Raw genomic sequence first — 16,591 nt, forward strand, 5'->3', positions numbered from 1 at the left:
CTTCATTCTTGTGAAGTGCTTCTAGACCCCAAACATGTTATGCTTAGGTCTGAAGGTCTACAAACAATAGAGTTAGGCAATAGGGCATAAAATTGATTAACTCAGACTATTTATGAATATTCATATGGCCAAATACAAAGGTAAACATAGGATTTCTAGTCCCAGACATTTTTGTAGTGTATTTTTGTCCCACTAATGTATATTTAGCAGTCCAGCTTAACACACAGCACTGCATAGCATCCTATTAATTCCTAGGTGTTACATGATGCCCACAGAAGATACAGGGGAGAAGAGACTACCACATAAAAATCTTGATTATATAAAGACAGCATAAACTGAGGGAAGTTAAGTGGCTATGTCTGGATAACTATATAAAAAATTGTTTCAAGCCCTTTGACATGCTTCACTACATACTTTTGAGTTCCACATTAAACCTATGTTCTTAGCAGAAAAATAATAAGTTACTTGTGTTATCTCACCAGGCAAGAGAGGATCTTCAATACACAACATAGATGGTCGATATCCATTAGTCATGGCTTTCATGATTTCCTCTTTGGCAATATAGGCACCTCCGTTCTTTATTCTTATACCAGTTTTTAAGTAATTAAAATTTCTTCCATAGAGTTCAAAAAATTCTATTAGAAGCATTCCAAGGTTTTCATCTGATCTTCTAGCATCAATTCTTGGGTGTAACTGCAAAAACAAACACACAAAAAACCAAGGTCTTCTTTTGGGGACAAAATTTATATTCTATCAGCTTCCTAATGAACTGTTAAAAATAGAACTGGGCCAAAATCACCATCAATTAAAAAAAAACTTCATCTTAATGCCTTTTAAAGACCACTTCTTACATTATGAAAATGGCAGCAGCCACTATAATGCAGTGTAGAATGCTTTCATGTACCTTTTATAAAAAATTATGTTTCACTGCTTAAATTTGACCCGGGCTCCATTTCCCATTCCTTTAAGAAAGAAAAACCTTCTAGCATGGAGGGAGAAAAGATGGGGCAAATAGATATATTATGCTGTGTTTACATGGTAGAATTTCTGAAATCAAGACAGACAGCATTCACCCTCCACTGTCAGAGAAGAATTTATAAAAATATAACTTGTTTAAATTAGAGGTTTAACTGTCAATGTATGTCATGACTAGGAGACTAGTCAGTGCAAAAGTACCTTGGCCCTTAGCACACCTGACATAGTGGCTATATCACCATGGCCACTTTTCCATATGGCCTTTTGTTTATATATACAACAGGGCTCTTGCAGGAGTAGACAATAAATAGGAGAACTGTATCCAATACAAAAGCTTTGAAGCAAAAGAATCATGCATGGGTAAAATGAACAGGAGTAGTTTCTCAGTTCTCAGTTTTTGCAAAGAATTCTCCATAGTTAACACGGATAAGTGACTTACCTGTAGGAAGCTAATTGCCATTAAAATAAGACTGTAAGAGCTAATTCCACCAGTAAAAACTTCATTCAAATCCCTTTGAAGGAGGAACTGTTTTAACACTAAAATCAAGTAAGGCAGCAACGAGTATTTCTGCAAATAAAAAGAGTTTGTTTCCCATAAGACCATTCCTGGAAGTAAGACATCCTGCTCAAGATTATTTACAATGAAGTACAAAGAATTTTATACCAAAATAGAAGTTAGAGGAATTAACCTTTACACATATTCTTGAACACACAATATCTATCAGGATACTGGTTGTATAAATGAGGAATAATCTTCTACATATTTATTACCTATGCGCATGTGGAGGAATTTCACATGTGGAAATATAATGAATGGCTATTAATACCAAAAATACAATCATTCACAGATACAGATACTAGGGAAAAAAAGTTACACCAGTTAAAGTTATGTAAAGCAATAGACTTTGGATGTTTATCATTTATTCCATCTTAATAATGGAGGGTCAAAAAGTCATGGAAGACCATTGTGATTGTGCTCACAGCAAGAATAATCTTTTCCTAATGCTGCCATTTTGTGGGACAAGCTGCTATGAGTCTATACAAGTTTATTCAATCCAAGTTTCCTGGGCCCAGTCAAATGCCTGGAGTGAACAGATGTGGGCCTTACTGGAGAATTTCTTTGAAGTCTAGATGTACTGGAATCTTCAGCTGAACCACCAATAGTTGTTTTTTGTCATTTGTGTATATCAAGATGTTGCCCTCTTGTGGCTGAAACAACAGAATACACAATACTACTTGTATTCAATTCAGCGCTTTCTTAAGAGGGGAGAGGAGAGATAGTCTTGTGTTAGCAGGCATGACTTTTTGCCTTAGCTAAGCAGGGTCTGCCCTGGTTGGATATGAATGGGAGACTTGCTGTGTAAGCACTGTAAGATATTCCTCTCAGGGGATGGAGCTGCTCTGGGAAGAGCATCTAGGTTCTAAGTTCCCTCCCTGACATCTCCAAGATAGGGCTGAGAGAGATTCCTGCCTGCAACCTTGGAGAAGCCGCTGCCAGTCTGTGTAGACAATACTGATCAATGGTCTGACTCAGTATATGGCAGCTTCCTATGTTCCGATTTAAATCACAGAACCAGGGACATATTTAATCAGGTTGAAACTGATTAAATCAGCAATAATGATATGATATCATCCAAACAATCCAAACATAAGGTAATAAGGACAGAAAGGTACTGACTTATCTATAGTATGGCATGAATAAAGGATCAACATGCCATAGAAACTGTAAAAGCAGAAATATATGACATTTGCATAATGGTCTCCTACTAAGTGTGGGAAAGCCACTTCTTTCTACTAAGTAGGGCATCTAAGCCAATTAACCCATGTCACTAGATATTGACGCATTTACTAGATGCATCAACATCTGTGAAATAGTTATTAAGCTACTGATGGTCTTATACCCAACTCATGAACTAGCACTGATAATGTTAGCTTGAAGATAACTGTTCTATCTACAGTGTCATGTCCTAAAAAGTGTTGTGCTTCTGACGGTTTCAACAAAATTAAAAAACCCAAAACCACTATCATGAAGTTCCCCAGAGAGTCTTTGATAAGTCATAGCCTAACCTGCCTCAGGGTTCTATGAGAACATTGACTAATCCATGTAATGCTGCCCTGAACGTCTTGGGGAAATAAGATGGACTACATGCATTCCCGTCTGATGAGGAAAGAGGAAGTTTTCCGTTTGGGTGGGATTAAAACCAAACACCCAAGGATAGAAGGATCTGCATGGCAAAGGCTAATCCTTGGAAAGTTGAATGGAAGAAAAAGGCAGCAGACACTCCTGAGCCAGGATAGCTAAACGAAAGGTGCAGAGTAGGCAGAAGTGAGGGAATGTGAAGGAAGGGATAGGTCAGGAAGGTAGGCCTGGAGAAGTGCTAGAAAAATGTAAGAAGCCCACAGAAGTGAGACTAGAGCAAGATACAAAGGACCTAAGCACAGGAAAGGCTGACAAAGAGGCAGCCGTGAGGGTGGTTCCGAGGCTGAAAAGCTGAGCTAGAGCTCCACAGGGGTAGAATTATTGAATTTACAGTTAGGTTCCCTTCTGGTCAGAAGGCAAGGAAGGGTCAACTTCTCCAGCAAAAGAATAGGGCCAAAAACAGAGATAATCCCAACATATGTTTCAGAGAGGATGACCTGTATATGTTTACTCTCCCATAGGTATGGACAGCAGTTCTCAGTGGCATTCTCCTGCTCAGGTGGTCCAGATCCACCCACCAGTGCAAAGCTATACATAGTCCTATGAGGCTCAAGATAAAAGATCTGTTTGAGAAAGATTTGAATTAGTACAGAAGGAAACCCACCAAAGTGGTTGAGAATGAAATTTGGCCAAAGAAACTAAGCTGATATAGGCTATCATTGTATCCTGCAACTGGGCTAGGCACATGAGAAGTCCAGACTTTCTGGAAGGATCTCCTATATCAAAGAAGTATCCCGCTTCTTCTCTCAAGTGAAAAGAAAATTGTCTTTGTGGCAGTGTCTAGCATGACCCCCCAGTATTAGGGCCAATGGAATGGATAAAGAGAGCTTTTGCTTCAATTGATAATGAAACCACAATGCTCTAAACAAATCATATCCCTCTTGTGTATAGCTGCAAACATGGACTTCATGAGTAGGTTTGTCTAGGCAGGGAGAGCTATGTATGCCCTTTGCTTTGAAACGTGCTATCATCTCAGTCATATGCCTCTCAGATTAAAGCCAAAGTTTTGTTTTTCCTACAAATATGAGTAGTTGAAATAGGCTGAATAGCAATGAACTCGTCTATAGCTTCAAATCAGAAGAAATTGTTTTATACAAGGTGGAGTATAATTTATCAATATCTACTACCTAGTGCTCAAAATGACATTGAACATGCACCTATGTTTAGCTATAATGGTATCTTCTGCCAGCTACATTCTACTATTGCAAGTCTACAAGGTCATAATCAAAAACTGTGTTCTACCCAGGTTTGGGAGCTGTGTGCGCTCCCAGTTTTCGGTTGTGCGGAAGCAAGGTGGGAAGAAAAGCTACCCGGGTTTTCCTCCTACCTTGCTTCCACACAATCATTCCTACCCAGGTTTTCCTCTTACCTTGCTTCTGCACAACTGAAAACTGGGAGCACACACCGCTCCCAAACCTGGTTAGAACACAGTTTTTGATTGTGTGGAAAACCTCTACATTTGCAAAACATTGGAAAGTTCAGGCTACATCAATTTTTTAAATTATGCAACAGTACCTTCATGTAGTCTTTGATAAGACGAGCTGCCTTCACACCAGTTTCCACATTAAAACTAATGTCAACTTTCACTTCTGTTTCCTGGTCAGTTAGCTTTATTATTGGTACCTGCAAAAATAATCAAACCAGTCACTCAAACTACCCAACAAATCAGACATTTTTCAGTAGTTGATCAATCAGCTCATCCAGTCACTAATTCACCCATTTGCTTCCGATACTAAAGATATCCAAGCACAACTCATTAGGGCAATTTAAACATTGCATGTACGCACAAATGATATATAGTGAGCAAATTTCACATTGATCTAGAGGTACCTTATAAGTAACCGTTTGGAGATGGCTGTCCATTCCCTGCTCCATTCATATTGTATTGCTCATTCCTTCCCTTTTCATGCCAATGCTGCTGCCCTCATTTCTTCCTAGCTCAACTGCCTATTTTGTCAAACTGATAGCAATTATACACACATTTGCAGCCTCTTAACACTATGCTGTACTGATCATAGCACAAGAATATGACAGTTGCGTATGCAACCCAAAATGTCATTCTTTTGACCGCTGGTAGCACTATCAAAGTAGAAAATGAGAGTCACAAGTAGCCTCAGTCTCTGTTGCACAGTTTTGAAGATAGCCCAGTGCTATCCTCAGTGCACAGGCAAGTTCAGCACATCCTGTAACACTGATCTCTGCGCCCCCCATTCTCTCTAATTTCCACGTGCTCACACTCCTCGTGCTCCACATCTTGGAATAAGTCTCTGCCTCTGGGCCAAAGATCAAAGTCTTCCTCCTCGAGATCAGCCTTGGGGTAGAGATCTGGCTCTAGGAGCTCATAATCAAAAGGGATTCCCAATGCTGATTCCTGCGACAGCTCCAGTTCGGGAGACGGGTGTTTAGGAGTTCCCGCGGCCTTTAGGAACTGCTGATTATTCTTTTTGGCAGGCTCTGTGCCCAATGCATCAGGAGAAGCCTTACTCTTGGGCTGAGTAACTGTGGGATTAGCCGCAGTCGCAGTGGAAGCGAAAGCAATGCTATGCAGTAATGGCAGCTGGCACAGTTCCATCCTGGAGATCAAAGAGGGAGCCAATTGGGGAATCTCATAGAATGGTTTCAGAGGCTGCTGAGGCCGAGGGCATTGGCTGGAATGGCAAGTCTGATGCCATTTCAAGGGAAGCTGTAATGACTACCCAGTATTGGTTATCCCCACAGGTGCACAGGGTTGAGCAAGCAGTACTCTTTCCCAAAGTAAACATCAGAGGTGCGAAGCCTAATTACTACGGACTTGGCAAGTAAAGCCTTGACACATGAAGCAGCCTCTACTCTATGTCCTTTTCCCAAACATGATAGGCACTTAAGAGTGTCTGTCTGAGGTGGGTACTTTGGCTGTGCAAGAAAAGCAGAATTTAAACTAGACCTCACCACTGTTCCCTCTAAGGCATGCATATGTGCGCGAGCTCCCAAGTTTTTGGATGTCCGCTTAGTTCATTCTAGATCCCACTCAGGTTGAATCAGGAAGGCCCCATTCTGAATGCACATGCACACACACTGCCTTGATACTGCCGCCCAGAACAAAACTCATTCTGCACAGAGATGAAAAAAATTTGAGGGCCCACTGGACCTCACTTGCCATAAACCATTGGGAGAATAGAGGGTCAGGGGCAGGCTATCAAGAAAAACCCTAAGCAAGAGGCAGAATACAAGAAGACGATAAAGGTAGAACAAAGAGTAAATAAACATGAGTACTTTCCTGGGACAAACAATGAAAACCAAGAATTTCTCCTCTCCCCCGCCCCCCACTCCGCCTTTCCTCCAGAGGCTCGAAGCAACGCAAACTCTGCAGCAGTTGGTGAAAACTGAAGGGACTGAGTGGGACAGTCTCAATACAGATACAAAACGGGGCAGGGATACCACCAAAAACCTCTCTCCTCAGGCTTTTGAAGGGACTGATCTCTGCACAGGCACAACAGAGACCATGACAAAGGAAACACATTTGCTTCCTGCATGCTAAAAGCATAATGCCTTGATCCTAGCCTTTTGCCTCTCTCTCTAATACTGGGCAAAGTTTGGGGGAAGAGTGAAAAAATGAGGAGCCTGTCAATCTCTCCTATCTATGTGATGGTTGGACAAAACTATTTCCTCTCCTACCTAAGCCATGGAAAAAGGGAGGTTGATCAGCTCAACAAAGCAAACATCATCTTTTCCATTCCGATTCTCATGTTCCCCCACCATTTGCTGTTTCTCAGTTGGTGATGGGTGGTTTTATTACCGATTTCATATTACCGATTTCCTGGAGAGCAGAGTTCAAGAAATCCACTAGTCTGCATGTCTATGACAAGTGAAAAATGATGTATGACAAACGAAAAAAATCTTCCATAAGTGGAGCAATCAGGGCCAATAACTAATTTTTTTTCCTTTTAAGGCAAAAATATGGCCAATTCCCTTCCCTGCCTGGCACACAGAGAAAAGAAAAGGGGCAGAAAAGGGAACAACAGAACTAGCCTGTGAGAAGCATAAACAGAACAAGTTGAAGGAGAGAACTCTTTCCAAATGCTGCCAGTCTGGAGCAAGACAAGACCAGAACTAGGGCTTGATTGACAGCTACTTGGACTACAGGAACCAGCCTGCTCAAATTTGATTGGCCCTCTCTTGGAGCATGCAGTGACTGACAACCCAGTGTTAAAAGGATGACATTTTAATCACCTTATCAGTGATTAAACAAGTTTCATTTTAATGGTTATGCAGACTAGAAGACAGCTTTTCCCCCAAGTTTACTTTTGGTCTAAAGTGTCTGGGTAGGGGTTTATCTACCATGGGCTGATTTTCTGCTTCTTCTTGCCCCTTTGAGACACTATCTGCCAGTCTCCATCTTTAGGAATGGGGTAAAGAAACAGACTGTCTTGGAAAAAAATAAAAAACTGTTTACCTAACATCTCCAAACAGCAAATGACAATGCCTAGTGTTCTTGCATTTTCTATGTCCATGGCTTTGGAACCATGTTTTGAACTTTTTCTTTATTACTTTTAATGCCATGTAAACTCAAATCTCCTTTAAAATTCTAATCCTGTGCCCTAATCTTTTCCACTCAGCCCACCAAATAAGGCGGCTGATTTTCCAGCAACGCTGGGGTTCCTTTTGTAGTTTTGTTGTAAGTTTTGATAAAGTTATCACCTATGTGTATTCTGGTGAGATGGCAACCGATTAACATTTTTATGTGAAAATACAACTATTTTAGTAGCAACTTTAGAGAAAATTGCCACATAAAATGCAATGGATGTACTGTGACTTTGTGAGCATTTAGTTGCTGATAGACAGACACGTACTCCACAACTCCAGGAACTACTTTGGTGGTGGAGCTATGGCACTTAAATTAATGGTTGTGTCTATTCTAGAAGAAGCTGACTTGTAATGTGTATACATTCTGCAAACTGAACACCTGTACTCTGTATTTGCTTTATTGCATAACATATTCTGTTTCTGTTACTAAGGGTGGGAGGAGAAAGAAAGGGCCTGAGGTTTCACAAGGCTCTTCTCTGGCAGCTAATATAATAAGATAATAATGTACTTTTTAAACACTCTCCAGAATACAGGATCTCATTAATCGCGGGTCCAGCACTCGTGGTTTCGAGTATCCATGGCTGGGTAATAGGCACCTTACACACAAACCGGGCGGGGGGATCTGCATATCTATGGGTGGCCAGAAATGACCTCATAAGTCATTTTCAGTCACCATTTTGAGACTGCCAGAGATCAGGAGTCATTTTATGGCTCATTTTTTAAAAACCCTGCCAAACTCCCAACAATTTCTGGACAATTCTTTCTCTGGGGAGCATTGCTGGAACATGGAGGACCTGTGGAGCACAGCAGGGCACTTTATTTTGCTCCCCCCCCCTTGTTTTTAGCCCATTTTCCCAGCCCTATGGAACTTAACCCCAGATTCCCATTGCCCCAATGCCTCGGTATTAGCAGTTCCAGTATCCACAACACTAGCCAAGAATGGAACCCCCGTGAATACCGAGGTTTTCCTATATATATAGCAGGACCAGAGTTTCAACAACAGTTGGAAGTAGCAAAAATGTAGCCAGGTTTCTTAATATAAGATCCTAGATTTGAGGTCTTGCACATATAAGCCATCATTATCATCAAGAATATGATACGAGTCCGTTCATGGCATTTACTTCCAACTAAATGTGTTTAAGATTAGGGTATCAAACACCATCTCCTCAATTACAGCAATGCTCTAGTCTAAAAACAGCATATGTATCTGTTTACTGAGAGTTCAAGTGACTGACTGAACCTTTGAACTCTTCAGAGCTAGTGATAATACAAGGGATTTAAAATAAAAGTGCAATGTGTCATTTAGAATTTAGGTGGAAAGATTAGGGTAAGAAAGCAAGTACTAAAGCCCCACAAGGGTATTACCAAAACAATGGCAGCCTGCTAACTAGATGCTGTAAAGAAATGTCAGTCTAGTACAAGTTCTCATCAGGGGCTATGACTCATATGCTAAAGGCAGTCTAACATGTGCCAAGAGGAATTTTCAAATGCCAGCACCAGAAAAGCTGGAGACAGCAGACACAAAGGACACCACTCCTCAATGAATTTGTCAGATCCAGAACTCAGAAAAAACAAACTTAAAAAAAACCCCCTACAATGTTTATAGTAAGACTGAAGATCTAACTTCAAGAAATTTAACCTCAGGTTCTTGAGTAGACATAAAGCAAACCGTAAAGCAAGCTACTGATTATGACAAAGTGCAGCTACTCAGAAAACAGTTTGAATACTGTACTAAGGAAAATGTTACATGAATATGATGCACACATTCTGTATCATTATAGATCAGTGTTCTAAGTGGTTTGGATCATAATGAGATGGCTTATACAATTGCTCCAGATTTTGAACCTGATGCTAACAGAAAGTGAGAACATATTAATGAACACAGAAATTTATTAACCAAGAATAAATTGCAACGTTGGCAATTGATAGTTTGTGCAGCAGGGGGTGGGGGTGGGTGTTTCTAAAAAGACAGGCATTTTTAAAAGGGATATTAATGAAATAACTGCAAGCTATTTTGAGGCAAGGTTACAAGAGAATGGCCTAAAAGAAAAATGACTATTTGGAGGTGATGCAAATCAAGACAGACCATATTAAGAATAGCAACTGAACAGTGGATTTGAAGCAAATGGATAGTAGCAGTGCAGTTGGAGAGGTTTAGAAGAATTTTCAGAACTTTAATGGATAGATACACTGACTTTCCTACTTTTTGATACAAAGTTCAGATATAAGTTGTGAGGTAACAAAACAGGCTTAACAATGTAGAATAAATGTTGGATGCAGAACTGCAGAAAATGGAACAAATGGATTGCAATTGTTATAACTATTTTAATTCCAAGAAATGGTTGACTACCCAGTATTTAATTAAAGTATTTCTCAGGCATGCACAGTTACAACAAAAGAAAAACTTTGAGAGCTTGTAGCGGATCCTTTGTCTCAGAGCAAGCTCACGTGAGGGAAAGAAATGCTGAATCATCCCTGCTTGAGCTGCGTGGCTAGGCTCCTCCTAAAACTACCCTGTATTATCGGTAGATTCAAAATGCTGCCACCACCACCCCTCTTACTGACAGAGCTTGAACCTCACTGGGCTTGGGATGGAATCCCAGGGACAAAACTTGCTTTATTTTGCTATTGGATAAGTACAAAAATCTTCCACGTGCAAGCCTAAATGTGGGGAGAAAACTGATAGTTGCTGATCATTTGAGGATGTGTTTGCACAAGAGAACTCCCCACTTTGACCCCACCCCTTTTCCTGAGTTAAAAACCTTGCAAGGCTTGTAAAAAGAAAGGAACTAAAAAAAAGGTTTTCTTCCATTACTAGACTGTTTCTGTCTGAGGCTTTCTCAGCTTTTATATACAGTTAAAAATACTTAATAAGTTAATAACATAAGAACAGCCCTGCTGAATCAGGCAAAAGCCCCATCTAGTCCAGCATCCTGTTTCACACATTGGCACACCAGATGCCTCTGGGGAGCCCACAGGCAAGATGTATGTGCATGCCCTCTCTCCTGTTGTTGCTCCCCTGCAACTGGTATTGAGAGGCATCGTGCCTCTGAGGCTGGAGATGGCTCACAGCCATCAGACTAGTAGCCACTGATAGACCTGTCCTCCATGAATCTGTCTAAACCCCTTGTAAAGCCATCCAAGCTGGTGGCCATCATCACGTCCCATGGTAAGGAATTCCATAGATTTATTATGCGTGGTGGGAAAAAGTATTTTTGCTTGTCGGTCCTAAATTTCTCAACCTTCAGTTTCATGGGGTGACCCCTGGTTCTAACGTTGTGAGAGAGGGAGAAAGATTTCTCTCTGTCTACCCTCTCCACTCCATGCATAATTGTATACACTTCGGTCATTTCTCCCCTTAGTTGGCTCTTTTCCAAAGTAAAGAGCCCCAGATGCTGTTGCCTAGTCTCATAAAGAAGGAACTCCAGGCCCCAGATCATTCTGGTTGCCCTCTTTGGCACCTTTTCCAGTTCTACAATATCCTTTTAAGATACAGTAACCAAAGCTGTATGCAGTTACAAAAATAGGTTGTCTTTATTCACGCTTAAACGTTTATAGAGTCTTTTGCAATGTTGTAGGTAGGATGGACGTAGGCTAGTGTTTCTTATTTTAATTACGTTACAGGTAAACAATAATAGAACAGTATCAGGAATATGCAATAGTGCACACCACAAAAAAAAAAAAAATAACTTCCCAGACACAAAGGCTGACTAAACAAATTTTCCCCTAAATTAATCTTCCCAAAGCCAAAATCCAGGCTTCCTTTCCTTGAACTCACCAAACTCTGGATGAGAATTCAAGCTTCCTGCCCTCTCATCTTTCAAGGATCTGCAGAGTTATTCTCCCGCAGCCAAACTCATGGCAACATGTCCTTCTCTGAGCACCTCCAGCCTAGCTTCTTTTCTGACAAAGGAACTTCCTTCTTCCTCGCAACAGCTCTCTAGGTCCCACCCCACTGGTGTGCTGATTGGCTGAACCCTGGAGTTCACCAGCATATCAATCAGGACAGGGTTCACTTCCGGTCAACTCTTTAGGGGGAGGGGAGTCTGATCACTACAGAACTATACTGAAATTTCCTGGCATTTTTGAGAATGGAAAGCAGTATATCAGAAAGGACATTTACTCTCTAAATAATATGGAATATTAAACTAAATAAATAGTAAGGTAAAGTGTGCCATCAAGTCACTTTCGACTCCTGGCACCCACAGAGCCCTGTGGTTTTCTTTTAGTAGAATACAGGAGGGGTTTACCATTGCTTCCTTCTGCACAGTGTGAGATGATGCCTTTCAGCATCTTCCTATATTGCTGCTGCCTGATATAGTACACCAGGGATTCGAACTGGCAACTTTCTGCTTGTTAGTCAAGCATTTCCACACTGCGCCACTTAAGGTGACATAAATAAATAGCACCAGACACTAAATCAAAATATAGATTCTACGTGTAAAGCTTTTTAGAGAAATGCTACTGCTACAATTGATATAAAGCAATCAACTCAACCCTTAGGATCTCTGAGTTCTCGGAAGCCTCAACATTAAGATTCCACAGTGCACACAAATATAGCTACATTTTAAAATTGTTTATACTGGCTGAGATACTGCACAAAATACTGTCAGCCTAGTAACACTGCACTTGCGCAATTTGCGCAAAAGCAAATTTTGCACAAATTGTGTTGCACAAGAGTAAGTCCATTGGAAATAATGGATTTACAATTGTGTGATGCAACTTGTGTAACTTGCACAAATTCAATATTACTAGGCTGATCAACTCTTGTGCAGTGTGTCATTAAATAGAATTTCCATTAAATAAATTTATCCTCCTTGGTTTTAGTCAAGTAGGATTTGTTTCTGTTGCTTACCGTAGCTTTGTCAAGCACTTTGATTGAATATGGCTCAGCCACGTTGTGTTTCCTCAGTGCTTGTTCCAGCAGCTGTAGAGGGGGGCTCTCCCATTTTCCAAAAACTACTAAATCAATATCACTGACAAAAAACCCAAAACATTTAGACATTATATTCCCTTGGATGTGGGGGCATATCTTGTACATATTTAGCATTACTAGTTTGAAAATTTAAGTTCAGTATACCAATGCTGGCAGTTTAGTCCAGTCCATTTTAAAGGGCTCCGACAAACAGTGTGATGTACCCAAGATAATGCACTGCACAACTATCAGATCAAAGTCTCAACACAGAGGACTGCATGTTGGTATTTGTAAGCTTGTGTGCAGAGCTTGGCTCATAATACTGATAATTTGTTAATCACTTCTTATAAAGATTTTTTAAAAAGAATTTTAGATCTCAACTGATGTAACAGTTCATATTCTTTCTGTATTTATAAACATACCAAAGGCTTGGGATAACAATGGTTAAGGTAAATTATTTTGATTAGTCATTTTAATGTATATTAGTACTGCTGTATTATCATTTGCAATTCTACAGAGTCAGAAAAGCATTCCTAGTAGTGTAGTCTGCCAACATGCTGAATGCTTCACAAAGACAAGCAGTTCAAAATACACATTTATCTTTGTTTAAGAAATGTCTTAGAATTTTTCAATATTGTTGTGAGCTGCCCCAAGCAGTTGGCGGGGCATAATATTTTAAATAAATAAATAAATATGGACTTATTTACATGTTAACTTAAAGAGTCAGTATTCCACATAACTCCTATTAAACAAGACATAGCTGATCAGATCTCTGTACTGTCAAGCAGCTTCCTATACAATTCAGAGGATTGGACTAAATGATATCCAAGATCGCTTCCAACTTTAAAATTTTACGGTTCTCAGTTTTGAGGGAGCCTGAAGGAATGCTAACATTTTCTTTTTGTAATATAGCACTAATATAGGACAAGAGACATAAGTGTTAGCTAAAACGTTAAGACTTACCTAGTTGGCAGATAAAGTCCTGTACTAAAACTGCCAAATATCTGAACCTGGAAAAGAGAAGTAAAGTTAGCACTGAACTCACTGCTGTGATTCCTGAACTGAAAAATCTCTCCAAAAAATCCACACTGTGTTGATCTGCAGAAATATATACAAGGCATTTACTGATATCTGTTTAATCAAAATGAATCTGTCTTACTTTCACTATAGGACTCCTGCTCCCCAAGAACCCATGCTTTGGGGATCAGCTGTGCCCTACGGCCTCACACTCCACTCCCTCCCTTTCCCCTCTTGTACATCAAGTACCCCCTCCTCTCTTCTGGTTTGCTCTAAGCACACTTCACTGTGGCATCCAAGTTTAGCAAGTGCAAACTAGCACTTCAAAAATGGTTTCAAACCATGCTTTGGAAGCATTCTTTGCCAGCACTAACCATATCCAGACTGATTCCAATATCACTGCAAAGAAGCAAAAAGAGAGGAGATAGGGAAAGTGGAGGCGCTGCAGCATGTTCCTGCTCCTCCAAATCAGCTCAAGGACTGAATTGTCAAGGAGAAACAAGCATGTAAGTTTTGGAATATTTAATTCCAGATTTGGGAATATTTAATTCCAATTCCAATTCCAAAAAATCTCATGTATGAATTATTCTGGCATGATCTCCGACAGAGATCATAGCCAAAACTTTTTTCTGAAAAAGGGACATATAGCTTTACTGTTTCTAAATAGGATAATTTTAAGAAGAAACTTATGGCCAACTAGATAAGCATAAGTTATAAGTCTGAATTACACTCTCTTTTCAACATATGCACAACTTGTGTACTGCATACACATTAACACACCATGTGTATGGATTTGTTCAACTCACATACAGCGCTACACTTTGTATCTTTTACTTGCATTTCAGGGGGTCAGTACTCAGGTTCACCTTTTAAATGAACACATGTGCAGTCATTTACACAAAAACCATGTGCATGTATGCAGACAAATGTGCGCATGTACAACATAATGTCTGAATGAGGCTATAGTTCGTGGAAATATAATTGTTTGTTTTAATATTGCTAAGCAGTTATGAGAACAAGCAACCCTGAACAATGCAGACACTGTTCCCCCTAAGGTACATTTGTGTGCACCAACTCCCAGGCTCCTGCACAGCAGTTCCTGGCTGGTGCGCAATCTCTGCTGCGCCCGCCACTGCTGCCCAACTACCTGGCACCCCATCTCACCCCTGCCTAGGCTGGGAAGCATTGCCACACTCCCTGCCCCGTCACCACTGTGCCTCCTCCTCCCCACCCCTGCTGGGCCTTCTCCAGTTCCGGCTGCAGATCTTGCAGCCAGGAGAATGAAGAGAGGAGGAGGATGAAGGGAGGCAGTGGCAGAAGCTCCCTCCCGCAGCAGCTGCAGACAGAGCAGACAGAGGTGGAAAGGAGGGAGGCGGATGGGAAGTGATGGTTCCCTCCCTCCAGCAGCCTCCCCCCCCCCCCGGGAAGCCCAGACAGAGCCCATAGAGACCAGAGCTGGGGCGGGGGAGGACAGGAGGCAGTAGCCGTTTCTCCCCTCCAGTGGTTCTCCCCCTCTCCAATGGGGGGGGGGGAGGGAGGTGAAAAAAATTACATGCATGGAATTGCAAAGAGTTTTGCCTTCTGAATTAATTTAGTTCTGGAGTTAATGACATAGTCCACGCTCTTTTCCCTCAGAAGAGTCCCAAGAGCAAAAAGTGCATGCCTTTCCCTAGACTGCTTGCTGGACTCCTGATTGATACTAAAGCACCCAACTGGAAGCACAGGAAAACACAGTCTGGATAAGACCTAGCACAACCAGGGATTTATTTAAATGATGGATCAAGGCTCTCATTGCAAATGTAACGCTTCCTCCAAGATCATTTAGGTGCAAACGAAACAGAATATCCTTTCTTGTGTCAGCGATGTCAGAGTTTGTTCCGTCTCTTTGGTGAGTTCTGAAAAATTGAAGCACGTATACTGGGAACTGTAGGTTGCCATTTTAATCATATGGGTCAATAGAGGCAGATAGTCATCTTGGTTTCCCTTTACTGCATTGTTCACCTCTTCGGAATGTGTTTGCAGATGCAGAATAGCAAGCCAGAAGCTAGTAGAGCTCTACAAGAAGAACCCAGTACTTTAAATCCAAATTGCTTCTAGACAGGAACCAGTGGAATTTGCCTATCATAGTGATACGTTTGCCTTGCAAATATTGTGCTAGTTGAAAGCTAAGAAATGAAATGTTTTGCCCTGCCAAACAGGCATCTGATCCTCTAGGTGTGTGCGTGTGTATGTGTCATCCAGTAGTGCAAAAAGTGCTGACCCAAACATCATTACAATGGCATCCCATATTCAGTAACTTGCATTTTGCCCCATTTTTCAGGCAAATATTGTTTCCCAAAGTGACACATATTAATAAAACATGAGAAGTGGGCCCTATTCTCAGGCTTGCAAAAAGAAAAAAAAAGAAAAAAGGCAAGACATAAGGGAAGGGCAGTGGATGAGCGAAATTAGTTTGACAATGGCAGAATGAACTGGAGCACTTCCAGACAACAAGCTTTACCACAGGTTTACTGTGAGTTTGCCCCAAAAAACTGACACCAAAAGTGGATTTTTAAAAAACCTGGACATAAATCAGGCTACGCTCTAACGTGCAATGAAAAACCTGAATCGTGTCTTGATCGTGTCCATTAGCTTGCAGGGACTTTGGAGTAGACCTGGCTGATATGTAAATCCACACCTTCCGCTCCAGAGGAGAAGCGAACTAAAAGTTCAGGCGGGGAGGTGTGTGCGGGGAGGGGTGTGTGAAAATGTTTTGTACATTGCGCTTTGCACAGTGCAATAGTTATTAGTGAGTGTGTGAGAGAGAGATAGTTAGTTAGGGAGCCAGATCGGTTGCGGTGGGGGAGGGGGAGAGGAGACAGGGCAAACTAGGGGCGCAGATGCTCTGTGCTGGGTCAACTAGTTTGCTTTAATTACTATTT

At 41.1% G+C, this 16,591-nt stretch overlaps 1 protein-coding gene across 2 annotated transcripts in view; it reads right to left on the bottom strand.

Annotated features, from left to right (window-relative positions):
* Window positions 1–16,591, bottom strand: part of TENT4A (terminal nucleotidyltransferase 4A) — a 41,012-nt gene that overhangs the window by 13,486 nt on the left and 10,935 nt on the right. For both annotated transcript variants that reach the window (XM_053249033.1, XM_053249032.1), the window contains exons 3-7: window positions 13,617–13,663; window positions 12,594–12,714; window positions 4,691–4,798; window positions 1,415–1,543; window positions 480–693 (exon numbers count right to left, since the gene is read on the bottom strand). In XM_053249033.1, coding sequence (XP_053105008.1) covers window positions 480–693; window positions 1,415–1,543; window positions 4,691–4,798; window positions 12,594–12,714; window positions 13,617–13,663 — 619 coding nt within the window. The remainder of the gene's footprint in view (window positions 1–479; window positions 694–1,414; window positions 1,544–4,690; window positions 4,799–12,593; window positions 12,715–13,616; window positions 13,664–16,591) is intronic.

This window comes from Hemicordylus capensis, chromosome 4 (genome assembly GCF_027244095.1).
Source record: "Hemicordylus capensis ecotype Gifberg chromosome 4, rHemCap1.1.pri, whole genome shotgun sequence".
Lineage (NCBI taxonomy): Eukaryota > Metazoa > Chordata > Lepidosauria > Squamata > Cordylidae > Hemicordylus > Hemicordylus capensis.